This window comes from Salvelinus alpinus, chromosome 20, assembly GCF_045679555.1.
Source record: "Salvelinus alpinus chromosome 20, SLU_Salpinus.1, whole genome shotgun sequence".
NCBI classification, from domain to species: Eukaryota; Metazoa; Chordata; class Actinopteri; order Salmoniformes; family Salmonidae; genus Salvelinus; species Salvelinus alpinus.
Window position 1 is genome coordinate 30,695,450 of NC_092105.1, and position 12,757 is coordinate 30,708,206.

General features: G+C 42.0%; 1 protein-coding gene across 3 annotated transcripts; it reads left to right on the forward strand.

Moving 5' to 3' along the window:
• The first annotated feature begins 8,323 nt into the window (after positions 1 to 8,323).
• On the forward strand, positions 8,324 to 12,077 carry LOC139546649 (putative nuclease HARBI1). Of its 3 annotated transcripts, XM_071355271.1 has the most exons (10): positions 8,324 to 8,702; positions 9,022 to 9,092; positions 9,180 to 9,356; positions 9,447 to 9,508; positions 9,591 to 9,677; positions 9,765 to 9,806; positions 9,875 to 10,048; positions 10,128 to 10,817; positions 11,099 to 11,210; positions 11,305 to 12,077. In XM_071355271.1, exons 1-8 carry the CDS (start codon positions 8,545 to 8,547, stop codon positions 10,161 to 10,163), a joined length of 807 nt encoding a protein of 268 aa, XP_071211372.1. In that variant the 5' UTR covers positions 8,324 to 8,544; the 3' UTR covers positions 10,164 to 10,817; positions 11,099 to 11,210; positions 11,305 to 12,077. The 3 variants fall into 3 exon arrangements, with proteins under 3 accessions (XP_071211372.1, XP_071211371.1, XP_071211369.1); XM_071355270.1 differs by having other exon boundaries at positions 9,875 to 10,817; XM_071355268.1 differs by lacking the exons at positions 8,324 to 8,702; positions 9,022 to 9,092; positions 9,180 to 9,356 and adding an exon at positions 10,887 to 11,002 and having other exon boundaries at positions 9,377 to 9,508; positions 9,765 to 10,817.
• Positions 12,078 to 12,757: the final 680 nt, after the last annotated feature.

A 12,757-nucleotide genomic window follows, 5' to 3' on the forward strand; every position in this document is an offset into this window, starting at 1 on the left:
TTAAGAAGATCAATTGTAGAAATAGGCGGACAGAATGACTTTGTGGCTGTGGTAACTAGTGACGACCTAGAATTAGTTCGACCCATGTTATGAGAAAAATTCTCGGTTTGATAAACTAGTAGCTTAATTACTCAGCCAAGCAGATACACGTAGTAGAGTAATTTTTGTTGTGAAGTACATTACTGAAAAGCTATGTTCTCTCTTTAGAACAAAATGTAATTCACCACTTGGTTGTGTATTGTATCACCGTGTCACAGGCCCTCCCAGTCAACACCACCTCATAAGATGAGGAAGTACATTGTTTATAAGGATTGCCTGCTGCAGTTGTTCAAAGATGTCCAGTTTGCTGCCAAACATGCAACATAGAGAAGACCAGCAAGCGGAGCATTCCTATAAATAGAACAGGGAGGACACTTGAATCAGGTTGGTGACATTTGACCTGGTCAAAGGTCAAAACAGTTTGGAGTTTTGTCCCAATTCACCTTCATAACCTAGCCTGGTGGAACCAGCCTGATCACCGTTTACCATTCTATTTCACATATGATATCTGAAGTGAAATGGAAAGGTGAATGCAGCAATCAGGTTGGTTCCACCAGGCTTATCCTAATCACCATTGATAATATAATCAGTGATCTGTTTGTGTGTAACCGATCAGTATCTTTGATGAGGGGCCAGGAGCTGATCTATGCTGTTATGCCCATCAATGGAGCGCTGGCAAAGACCTTACCTCCAGCCTCACATCTTGCCTGCTCACCAACAGTTGTCTATGGGGAGACCAGAATTAGGTAGGTTTAGTCTGACTTATGTTATGTTTGTTTGTCAGATATCACCTATCTTAACTGCCATTGGTAATAGTACAGTGACTGTGTATGTGTTCACATCTATGAAGCCAGCACTTGGAGACTTGCAAGGTGATGTGATGAAGTTCAGACTGACAGATCGGCTTGATACTGATGTTTCTAAATGGAGAGATACCTGGCACTCGGCATAACATTTTTACTAGACACAACTTGTATTTTCGTTTTTATTATTCAATTGAATGGTATCAGTCAATATTGGTAGGGAGAAACCAACCCTGTGTAATCTGCATCAGGATCAGGGAACTCCTATTGTATAAGGGACACCACACAGGAAGGTACTGAATGACCACTCTGACATGTTTGCCAAGGTAGCCCCATTACCACCAGACAAAATGCCGATAGGCACAATATCTGTATCGGCTGGGAATGACAATCAAAGGGGAAAGGTGCACATTGTTCTATTAGCAGAACACTGCTTCTATATGTCACGTTCTGACCCTAGTTCTTGTGTGTTTTACTTGTTTTAGTGTTGGTCAGGACGTGAGCTGGGTGGGCATTCTATGTTGTGTGTCTAGTTTGTCTGTTTCTATGTTTGGCCTAATATGGTTCTCAATCAGAGGCAGGTGTTTTGTGTTGTCTCTGATTGGGAATCATATTTAGGTGGCTTGTTTTGTGTTGGGGTTTGTGGGTGGTTGTCTTCTGTCTTTGTGTTCTGCACCAGATAGGACTGTCTCGGTTTTCACGTTTGTTATTTTGTATTTTGTATAGTGTTCACGTTATCGTCTTTTTGTTTATTAAACATGTTGAACACTAGCCACGCTGCATTTTGGTCCTCTCCTTCACCAACGGAAGAAAACCGTTACACTATAATATGATCTATAGGGCTGCTTATTCTACATAGACCTGTTACTACATTTGAAAGTTATTAAAACACTTAGTTTAGAATATCTACATAAATTCAGAAATTGCATTCTTCTCATATTACTCTGTAGGCTACTGACCTATTCAAAGCTTCCTCTGGCATCTCCCCATACATCTGCCTGTAGTTATTGAACTCAACTTGCAGGATGTTTGTTGGTTGTGATTGAGTGGGGGAAACAGCTGCGGTCAAGGTTCTGACAGATGGGTGTGTCTTGGTGGTGGCAACACCAACATCAAACCACACCACCAAGCCAACTCACGTTTAACTTCTGTCATGGCCAACAGAATTTCTTGAGGAGCAAGCCAAAAAACAAGGCCAAATCAGCGGATGCAGTTCCCCTTTAACATCATTTATGGTAACATTGAATCAGCAGATATATATTATTAAAGGTGTGATATGCAGAAATCACTCTGCCATTTCCTGTTTGCTTAAATTCTAATAGTTCACCTTCAGTTTGTGGCAAAACAAGCAATGGTGTAGTGTACCATCTAAACCGCATATATTTTCAATAACCAAAACCATTGTATTTTCAGCTTTTTGCAGCTGGTGTATAAAACTGGAATTAAAATATGTAAAAATGAAACATAAGAACGGCAAGCATATAAATAGTGCACATAGAACATATTTTCACCTTATTAGACTTACTTTCAATGAGAATGACAGATCTATAACTAACATTTCTATGTGAATTTGGTCAGGTCGCCCAAAAGTTACATATTGCTGCTTTAAGATTTTTACTAGGATGTCTTATATTAGAGAATTCCTGTTTGATCGATTGTTCTGTATAATTTCCAGTGTATCTTCAGTGTGCCACCAGTGTACCTCTATAGATGGTTTAATAATTACCAGTGTACCACCAGTGTCCCTCTATAGAAGGTTGAATAATTACCAGTGTACTACCAGTGTGCCTCTATAAATGGTTGAATAATTACCAGTGTTCCACCTCTACACAGGGACAGGGATAGATGAACAAGGCTGAGCTCCAAGAGCTGCAATCAGAGGGGTATACTACAAAGCAGGATCAATTAATTAGCCAGCTAACTTTGATAAACAACCAGAAATAACTATGTATTTTCTGGTTCATAAAAAAAGTGTTTTTGGTTGTTGAGTAGACCATGCCCATTTCAAGCTTATATTTCAGAATATTTTGGCAAGTTAGTGGGCTAACTCATTGATGTTGCTTTGTAGTTTACCCCTCAGGATGTTCCTTTCTTAGTCATCCCAACAAAATAAGACAGGATCATGAATATGCAGCAGTAGGAAGGGAGGATCCCCTCCAGGCCAGAGAAAAGACACCATTAAGCTCTGATAATTATATCCTCTTTTCCTCAGAACAATAGAGAGCATCCCGTTGAAGTTAGGATCAGCTTCTACTTAGATACCTCCAACCATACCTTTGCCTTAACCACTCACTAACTTGCTTAATGTAAATATCACACATTTTGCAGTTCTGAGAATATACCATTGATTTATCTGGCTGTGTAATACCACCAATGTGATCGTTCGCTGTGAGTTCATGTTGGATATCAAGCTCTTTCGATCAAACATGCCACTGGGTTATTTCATTCATGAAAGCAACAACAATCAATAAACAGCAACAAAATCCTGAATAAAGAAGATCAGCGCCATTACAAACACTCTTATTATATTACAGCATTATAGTGAGTATGCTGGACTAGGTAGAATGACTTGATTTAAATGCATTGAATATTAAATTACACCGCTGCTTATGGCTGGTGAAGGTGATCCTTAATATGGTATAATGGCCTTAGGAAGCCAGCATCATGCATAGTACTGATTCAATTACATCAACAGCCCTGTCCAGTTCATGGAATAATGTCCATTAGTCAAAATCTGGCAGAGTAAACATTGTGCAGAGCTGCATTTTTACATGTTTGTTTATAAGCTCATTCCCTTGTATGTGCAACACAGGCTGTGTATGTACGGTTGGTTGTTTATTTTTTAGGTTTTCCCTACATCACAGTAAATTGTTGTCATTATCTGTTGGATTCAATAGCGCTGATAATAAGGAGGACTACCTCTCTCTCTCTCTCTCTCTCTCTCTCTCTCTCTCTCTCTCTCTCTCATTCTTTCTCTCTCTCTCTCATTCTTTCTCTTTCTATCTCTTTGTCTCTCTCCCAGGCTGTCACATTATTTCTGGGATAATTATTACTGTTTAGTTTGATTTGAAAAGTGGTCTTGAGAGCGGATGGTTCCAAATCCTTCAGAATAATTGGCGGCAGCCTGCTGTAAGGGAAAAATACATTTACACTGTAAAGCACCTATTATGATTACAGTATGCAGCCAGCTTGCCTTGCCCTGAGAATTTTAAAGTATGGGTCTTTCTGCAAGTTACCTATCCAACTTCCAATGACTTTCATCGAATAAGGAGTTGAAAAGAGACCTTTCATATATAAATTATAGATCCCAACTGAACCATGGTATCCCAACAATGTCTGACAATCCTCTCTGTCTGACTGTCTGTTTCTATCCTCCATCCCTTCATCCCTCCATCCAAGCCTTTTTCTTTTCCCTGCCGGTCTCGATCTTTGTCTGACTCTGTTTCCATCACTCCATCATTCTATCCCTCCATCCCATTCTCTCTCTTTCCCTTGCTGATATCTCTATCTATCTGTCTGTTTGTCTGTAGCTATCCTGCTGCCATCAGTTAATGAAGCTCAGGCTGGGGCTCTGCACCTGTGGAGCTCTGCTCAACCAATCTGGAGGATAGAGGTCCCCATGTGGTAGACGGAGAGGGAATTTGGGATTTCAGAACCATGGACTGGGATTCAGAGACAGCTCTATTACTGCACTGTCTGTAAGCCTCATCTTCAAACACTAGTCATTTTGACTCATGCTAGCCTCAAATATTCAGTTGGGATATTTTGAATTAAATCCAAATGTGTTTTGGAGAATGGACATCACACAGACTCAAGTTTATATTTAAGGCTGTACACTCTTAGAAAAAATGGGCCCCATAGGAGAACACTTTCTGGTTCCAGGTAGAACTATTTTGGGTTCCATGTAGAACACTCTGTGGACAGGGTTTTACATGGAACCCAAAATGGTTCTACCTGGAACTAAACGGGTTCTACCTGGAACCAAAAAGGGTTCTTCAAAGGGTTCAGCTAAACAGCTAAAGAATCCTTTTCGGTTCTAGCACCTTTTTTCCTAAGAGTGTAGTCAATTGATCATGGCTAGTTTCAAGAGATAAGCCAACAAATAAGATCATTCTTACAATGCAAGAATACCGGGTTGGATTCATGGACTCAAAAAATATATGTTTACAGTGGGAATATAAGAAACTCAACTACATAGCAATTCACAATTCAACTGCGCAAAAACAATGCCTAGGCCTATGCCAGAACTCAAGTAACCAGTTTTTATTAAATAGGGTTTCATTCTCTCTGGAACTGAAACCTGTAAGGCTTACCTCAGAATGCATTGCCTCCCTGCTTTGTCTTTTAATGTCTGTCTCAGTATTTACAAGAGAGAGTGTGCGAGGAGATGCGAAGAGATGAGACCACAGTATTATACCTATACTATGTTGCAGGTAAAGGTTGAAACGTTGAGTAGAGAAAGAGAGGTAGAGAGAGAGAGAGAGGTAGAGAGAGAGAAAAAGAGAGAGAGGTAGAGAGAGAGAAAAAGAGAGAGAGGTAGAGAGAGAGAGAGAGAGAGGTAGAGAGAGAGAGAGAGAGAGAGAGAGAGAGAGAGAGAGAGAGAGAGAGAGAGAGAGAGAGAGAGAGAGAGAGAGAGAGAGAGAGAGAGAGAGAGAGAGAGAGAGAGAGAGAGAGAGAGAGAGAGAGAGAGAGAGAGAGAGAGAGAGAGAGAGAGAGAGAGAGAGAGAGAGAGAGAGAGAGAGAGAGAGAGAGAGAGAGGGGTAGAGAGAGAGAGGTAGAGAGGTAGAGAGAGAGAGAGATAGTCAGCGCTTAGCTTTCTCTTTCTTCCATCAGAATTCTGTCAGTGTTTGCATGAGTGGTGCCCTGGCCACCATCTTGAAGTCTCATCCCAGGTATTAGCCTGACTGTCGCAGCAATCACTTCAGTGTTTGGTCAGGTCCCTTCATCAGCACCTCATTACCTGCTGTCAATGTTTATGTGACCTGAACGGGAATGTGCAGATTCATTACTGAGAGAGGTACTCTCTCTCTTCCTCTCTCTTTCTCTCTCTCTTTACCGACCGCTTCTCTCTCTCGCTCTCATTCTTTCACTTTCTCTCTCATTCTGTCAATTCCCCCTTTCTTGTTCTCTGAGAGGTTCTCTCTCTTTCTTTCTCTCTCTTTTTCTTTATGGCTGAAATCGCTGGGCGTTTCTGAGGGATTGAGAGAAAAATTAGGCAAGCGTGGGATCATTCTCTCTGCCTGCATAACCCTTGTTTGCAGACATATCCTGAATTTGGAAGTGTTCCGTTAGAATCACCTCAGAATAGTGTTGTCAGAACAGAATCAGAACTGTAAGAACAAAAGTTTAGAACATCTGTGTGTGCTCACAGGAATAAGCTGAATGCTTATCACTCCATGACACATTCCAAGCACCTGGAATTGGATGCTAAAATATCCTCTCACTGCAAAAAAGGATTTCAAATTAACTACATGCATTTTTATGATGTTACTTTGTGTCTATTTCCAACTAGAAAAATGAATTGTGGTGTTATATGGAGGTGCCTGTTTGAATGGCCCATTGTTCATATTTACCTCCACAAAGCCCTAAATATAGAAGCAGGGTTCTTCATACGCTTCATGTAATTAGGGCAGAATAATTACTCTCTCAAAGTAATCAACATGTTGACACTGGCTCCATCTATGCTCTGTCCCAAATGGCACCCTGTTTCCTATAAAGTGTGCTACTTTTGACCTCGGCCCATAGGGCTCTAGTCGAAAGTAGTGCACTTTATAGGGAATAGCGTGCAATTTGGGAAGCAACCATAGTCAGCACAATCAGGGTGTGAAAACAGACTTATTATGTGAGGAGGGAATATCATATTTGCATGAGAAATGAATGAAAGTGAGCCAAGTTTTTCATGTAGTGTAGGGATACCTTACCTGCAGCAAAGTTCTCTCTGTAGGAATACATTACCTGCCACCGAGTTCTCTCTGTAGGAATGCCTTACCTGCAGCCAAGTTCTCTCTGTAGGAATGCCTTACCTGCAGCCAAGTTCTCTCTGTAGGAATGCCTTACCTGCAGCCAAGTTCTCTCTGTAGGAATACATTACCTGCCACCGAGTTCTCTCTGTAGGAATGCCTTACCTGCAGCCAAGTTCTCTCTGTAGGAATGCCTTACCTGCAGCCAAGTTCTCTCTGTAGGAATGCCTTACCTGCAGCCAAGTTCTCTCTGTAGGAATGCCTTACCTGCAGCCAAGTTCTCTCTGTAGGAATGCCTTACCTGCAGCCAAGTTCTCTCTGTAGGAATGCCTTACCTGCAGCCAAGTTCTCTCTGTAGGAATACCTTACCTGCAGCCGAGTTCTCTCTGTAGGAATGCTTAGTGTATGTAAACTTCTGACCCACTGGAATTGAGATACAGTGAATTATAAGTGAAATAATCTGTCTGTAAAAAATTGTTGGCCTACAAACCTGACTCAGTTGCACCAGCTCTGTCAGTAGGAATGGTCCAAAATTCACCCAACTTATTGTGGGAAGCTTGCGAAAGGCTATCTGAAATGTTTGACCCAAGTTAAACAATATAAAGGCAATGCTACCAAATACTAATTGAGTGTATGTAAACTTCTGACCCACTGAGAATGTGATGAAAGAAATAAAAGCTGAAATAAATCATTCTCTCCACTATTATTCTGACATTTTACATTCTCAAAATAAAGTGGTGATCCTAACTGACCTAAGACAGGGAATCTTTACTAGGATTAAATGTCAGGAATTGTGAAAAACTGAGTTTTTGGCTAAGGTGTATGTAAACTTCCAACTTCAACTGCAGGTGTTACAGACTCGGCCAGGGAGAGGTTGAAAATGTCAGTGAAGACACTTGCCAGTAAGTACGCGCATTCTTTGAGTACACGTCCTGGTAATCCATCTGGCCCCGCGGCTTTGTGAATGTTGACCTGTTTAAAGGTCTTGCTCACATCGGCTACGGAGAGCGTGATCTCACAGTCGTCCGGAACAGCTGGTCCTCTCATGCATGCTTCGGTGTTGCTTGCCTCAAAGTGAGGCATTTAGCTCATCTAGTAGGCTCATGTCACTGAGCAGCTCACGGCGGGGTTTCCCTTTGTGGTCCGTAATAGTTTTCAAGCCCTGCCACATCCGACGAGCATCAGAGCGGGTGTAGTAGGATTCAATCTTAGTCATGTATTTACTCCTTGCCTGTTTGATGGTTCGTCAGAGGGCATAGCGGGATTTCTTATAAGCGTCCAGATTAGTGTCCCGTTCCTTGAAAGTGGCAGCTCTAGCCTTTAACTCGGTGCGGATGTTGCCTGTAATCCATGGCTTCTGGTTGGGAAATGTACGTACGGTCACTGTGGGGATGTCGTCGTCGATGCACTTATTGTTGAAGCCGGTGTCTCTTTGTAGAACAGAGTCAGTATAGTCAACATTAAAAGATCTCAGCTTTTGAGAAAGTACAGTCTCTGTTGACTCTTTTTGTAGATCAGGGGCCTGTTGCACAAAAGTAGAATTAAGACATCCGGGATAAATGACTCAGCTGAGCTCAATGAAGCCAAAACATGTGCGTCCAGGCTTAATTGGTTGCACAAAGACCAAGCCAGGATGAGCAGACACGGATTCATTAAGCCAGGTGAAACCAATCCTGGATAGGTGCGCGCTCACGGCTCACTCAAATAGACCCCGCCACAGATCACAGATTAACTGATTTACCATGGCAACTAGAGCCGCGTACTTTTCCCCGTCGGAAGCACAAATCCTCATGGAGGCATACGAGGAGGTAAAAGATATAATTAAGAAGAAAGGCAACACCGCCACAGTGATAAAGCAAAGAGAAAAAGCGTGGCAAAGTATTGCAGACCGCCTGAATGCGTAAGTAGTGCACAATTACACACTCACCGCTCCGCTGAAACATCACAATTACAATTCAAATATTTAATTCACATCTCCAAAAATGCAGTTGTACTGTAATTATGAAACGGTTAAATTTTTAATTGAAATGCACTGCAGATATGAGTGAAATTGTGTAAAGTAACTCCATCACACTGTATAAAGCTATGATAAATTTTTTTATATTTTTACTGAAAACAAGACAAAAATACCAAGTAATTTTTTGCAGTGTGACTCCATTAAATGTGTGTGTGTGTGTGTGTGTGTGTGTGTGTGTGTGTGTGTGTGTGTGTGTGTGTAGATTAAACATGAACGGGCCAAAACGGACATGGCAGCAGGTCAAAATCAAATACAAGAACATTCTGCAGAATGGTATGGTCCCTGACTAATATTTAACAAAGCACAAGCATATATTGTACCCAGAAGGTGCCTGCTCACACATTGTCTGTACTGTTTTAGCAGTGAAAAAGAATACCCACAGACAAGGCACGGGTGGTGGGTCACCAAAGGCTGACCTTACCCCAGCAGAGGACATGGCCTTGGAGCTAAATAAAGGCAGGCCCGTCTTAGAGGGGATCCCTGGGGGGAAAGAGACGAGCATAGGTTCCTCCCAAGATGCCACCCGCTTCATTCAAGGTATGTCCTTCCATCTCTACATGGGATACAACCACATTCATATTGAATCAATTTGGACTGTCTGACTTTGGTTTACCTATTGCCTTGCAGTGTCTGGCAGCACTGTGTTCCTGTTAGAGCCACCAGCACAAGCACCAGACGATGCTGATCCAGTGAGTACTCCATCAAAGGCATACTGTAGGCCTGGCATGTCTTGTCTACTAGCTTCAATATGAATCCGATTAAATGTGATAGGGTGAAGGCCCCAGTGCAGCAGCAACAGCACATGATGGAGACGATGATGAGGAGGAGACCATCTCTCTGGATTCCAGAAGGCATGAGGTATCATGTTAAGACTGTGAAAGTACTATTTACTCTACAATGGTGAGGAGTCCTCATCAAAATCAAAAAATCTAATTTCTTTTACAGGACCCAGATGCTATACAGTGGGAAAACCAGCCTGGCAACATAGTGCGTATTAATAAAAGGACACCACATCCTGCCAAATTCCAGCTGCGCTAATTGTATTGTGTTCACAGAGCTCACAAGCTATCAGAAAGTTGTATGGCAACCACCTCCGGCGCCAAATAGAACTGGCAGACATAGACATTCAGTACAAGAAGAAAAAGATGGAAAATCTTGCACTGGAGTCCGAAATAAAAAAGAGGACAATTAGGAAACTGGACCTTGAAATAAAAAAACTTGAGAGGGAGGTGAGATATGCCTTCAATGTACACTGTATGCTAACTGTAACACAAATGTATTAATCATTATTTTTCTTTCCTCCCCCAGCTCCAAGAAGATGACACAGCTCAAAATAAAAATTAGGTATATTCTCGTAAAGTCAAGTGAGCCATGACATATGAGCTCTTATTGTGAGCACACAGGACGGTGGCATCTTTCTAAGGTTTTTTTTTATTTTCCCAGCAATCAGTACAACCAAGTCATCGTTATAAGGCATCGCCCTCTTTTGCCCACCCCCCCAGCACCAGGTGTGGCCACTAGCCTATATGAAGGCCCAAAATTGTGTGTTCCTTTCTGCTCTGACAATGGCATGCCCATTCGTGCGAGATGTGGTGGATGAAGAAGCACTTGTGCTGAGGAGAGCCTTCAGGCGAGAAAGGGTCTTCAGGGACCGGTTGGACCCACTGGCCTTCCCTGATGACCATCTATATGAAAGATACAGGTTTTCTGCAGATGGCATCAGGTATCTATGCAGACTACTGGGTCCCAGGATTAAGCACCGCACTGCACGGAGCCATGCACTGAGTGTGGAGCAAATGGTTTGTGTGGCCTTGCGCTTTTTTGCTAGTGGAGCCTTCCTGTACTCAGTGGGGGATGCAGAACAGCTGAACAAGGCCACAATTTGCCGCACAATAAGGAGTGTGTGTCTGGCTATCAAAGCATTAGCAGATGTCTTCATCTCCTTCCCTGGCCACAGAAGACTCTGTGACATCAAAGAGGAGTTCTATAGGATTGCAGGTAAGAGGATCTACAAATTACAGGACAACTGTTAACACACAGTAGGATACTCATTACTTTGTGTGACAGGTTTCCCCAATGTCATTGGTGCAGTGGACTGCACACACATAAGGATAAAAGCCCCCTCAGGTGCCCATGAGGCCGATTTTGTGAATAGGAAATCCTTTCACAGCATTAATGTTCAGGTGAACATAACTTTTTGATATTGTCCATTGACGAACACTCTGCATTGCCAGTGATGTGCATTGATTGGTGTAATATTCCTCATCTTATGATTTCAGATGGTCTGCAATGCTGACTGTGTGATCAGCAATGTTGTGGCAAAATGGCCTGGCTCAGTCCATGACTCCAGAATCTTTCGGGCCTCTGAAATCTATCAGTGCCTATCACAAGGTAAGCCACACAACCCCTATTTATAACCATCATGGCTGTGTCAAGAATATCACTGTGTTTATGAGGTAGTAATGATGAGATTTTGTGTTGACAGGTGAATTCTCTGGTGTGTTGCTGGGAGACAGGGGGTATGGCTGCCAGCCTTTTCTCCTGACACCTTTCACAGACCCCCAGGAAGCACAGCAGGCCTACAACCATGCCCATGCCAGGACCAGGGCCAGAGTTGAAATGACCTTTGGCCTCCTGAAGGCACGCTTTCACTGCCTTCACAAATTAAGGGTCAGCCCTGTTAGGGCATGTGATATTACTGTGGCTTGTGCTGTCCTCCACAATGTGGCCTGCCTGAGGAAGGAGAGGGCCCCCAGAGTGCCACCAGCCATGGACTGGGACAATCCGGCAATCTTCCCTGATGACGACAGTGGTCGGCTGCTGAGGGACCAATATGTGTTGAATTATTTTAGTTAGTATGTGTGCTTTCAATTTTGGTTAAATATGTCCTGCGGTGGCAGAGGAATTTGGTTTTTTTTGGGTTCGTTTTTTGACGAATTTGGCCTCTTATGATGTTTGTGCGGTATACTGTGTGTAATACAAGGCTGCAGGGAGGCTACTGCATCCATTCATTTGTCTGTTCAGTTGATGTGTATGGATTTGTCCTGCATTTATTTTAGTGTGCAGACATGCAGGGTGTGTTATATACAGACCTTTGAATGTGTATGTATCATTTTGTATAATATGCTTGGATTCTGTGCTTTCCATCTTGTAGAGTCACTGTGACTTCAGTTTCGAAAGGAGCTGATGGTTTACCTGCTTTGTTTTGTCCTTATTCAATAAAGGAACATAATGTTACACATTGTGTTTTTATATTCATATGGAATGTGTATTTGTTTATATGACAGAGTACTAGGGCCACACTGAAGAAAAAGGATAAAGTCATAAATTTATGAGGCTGGTTCTTTCTGCAGAAAAGCTACATATTGTTTTTACAGTTTTGATACTTATGACAATGTGATACTTAATATTCTGGCACATCAGCATGTCTTTGTTTATGAAACCATACTGAAGTACAATTTCACGAAATGCCCCACATCTGTCATTTTAACAACTGTCCTCCTTTAAAACAACTGGTTACAATATTATGACTTGTGTTTTTTTCCCCTCTGTGGCCCTAATATTCTATCATTTTATATATAGCCTTATAGTCTATGGGAAACTGTAAATTATCTAATGATAGCAACATCATCTAAAAATCATTTTTTATCCAAAATCATTGAAATTAATGATCACAAACGTTTAAATAATAACAGTGGGTCTAGTTATATGTGATAACAATGTATAGTGAGCAGTGAAATAACTATTGGTTTCCATTTGTGGTGACTGCTGACTGACATTAGGGATGAGATTAAATAGATCCTGGAATTTAGCCTGGTCTGGAGCAGGCTAGCTCCACAGAATAAATCTCCATGGTAATTTATACCATAACATATCCTCCTGCCCCCTATCCATCTTTAGTGCAACCGGATTACGGATCAATTGAGCCAGGATCACCA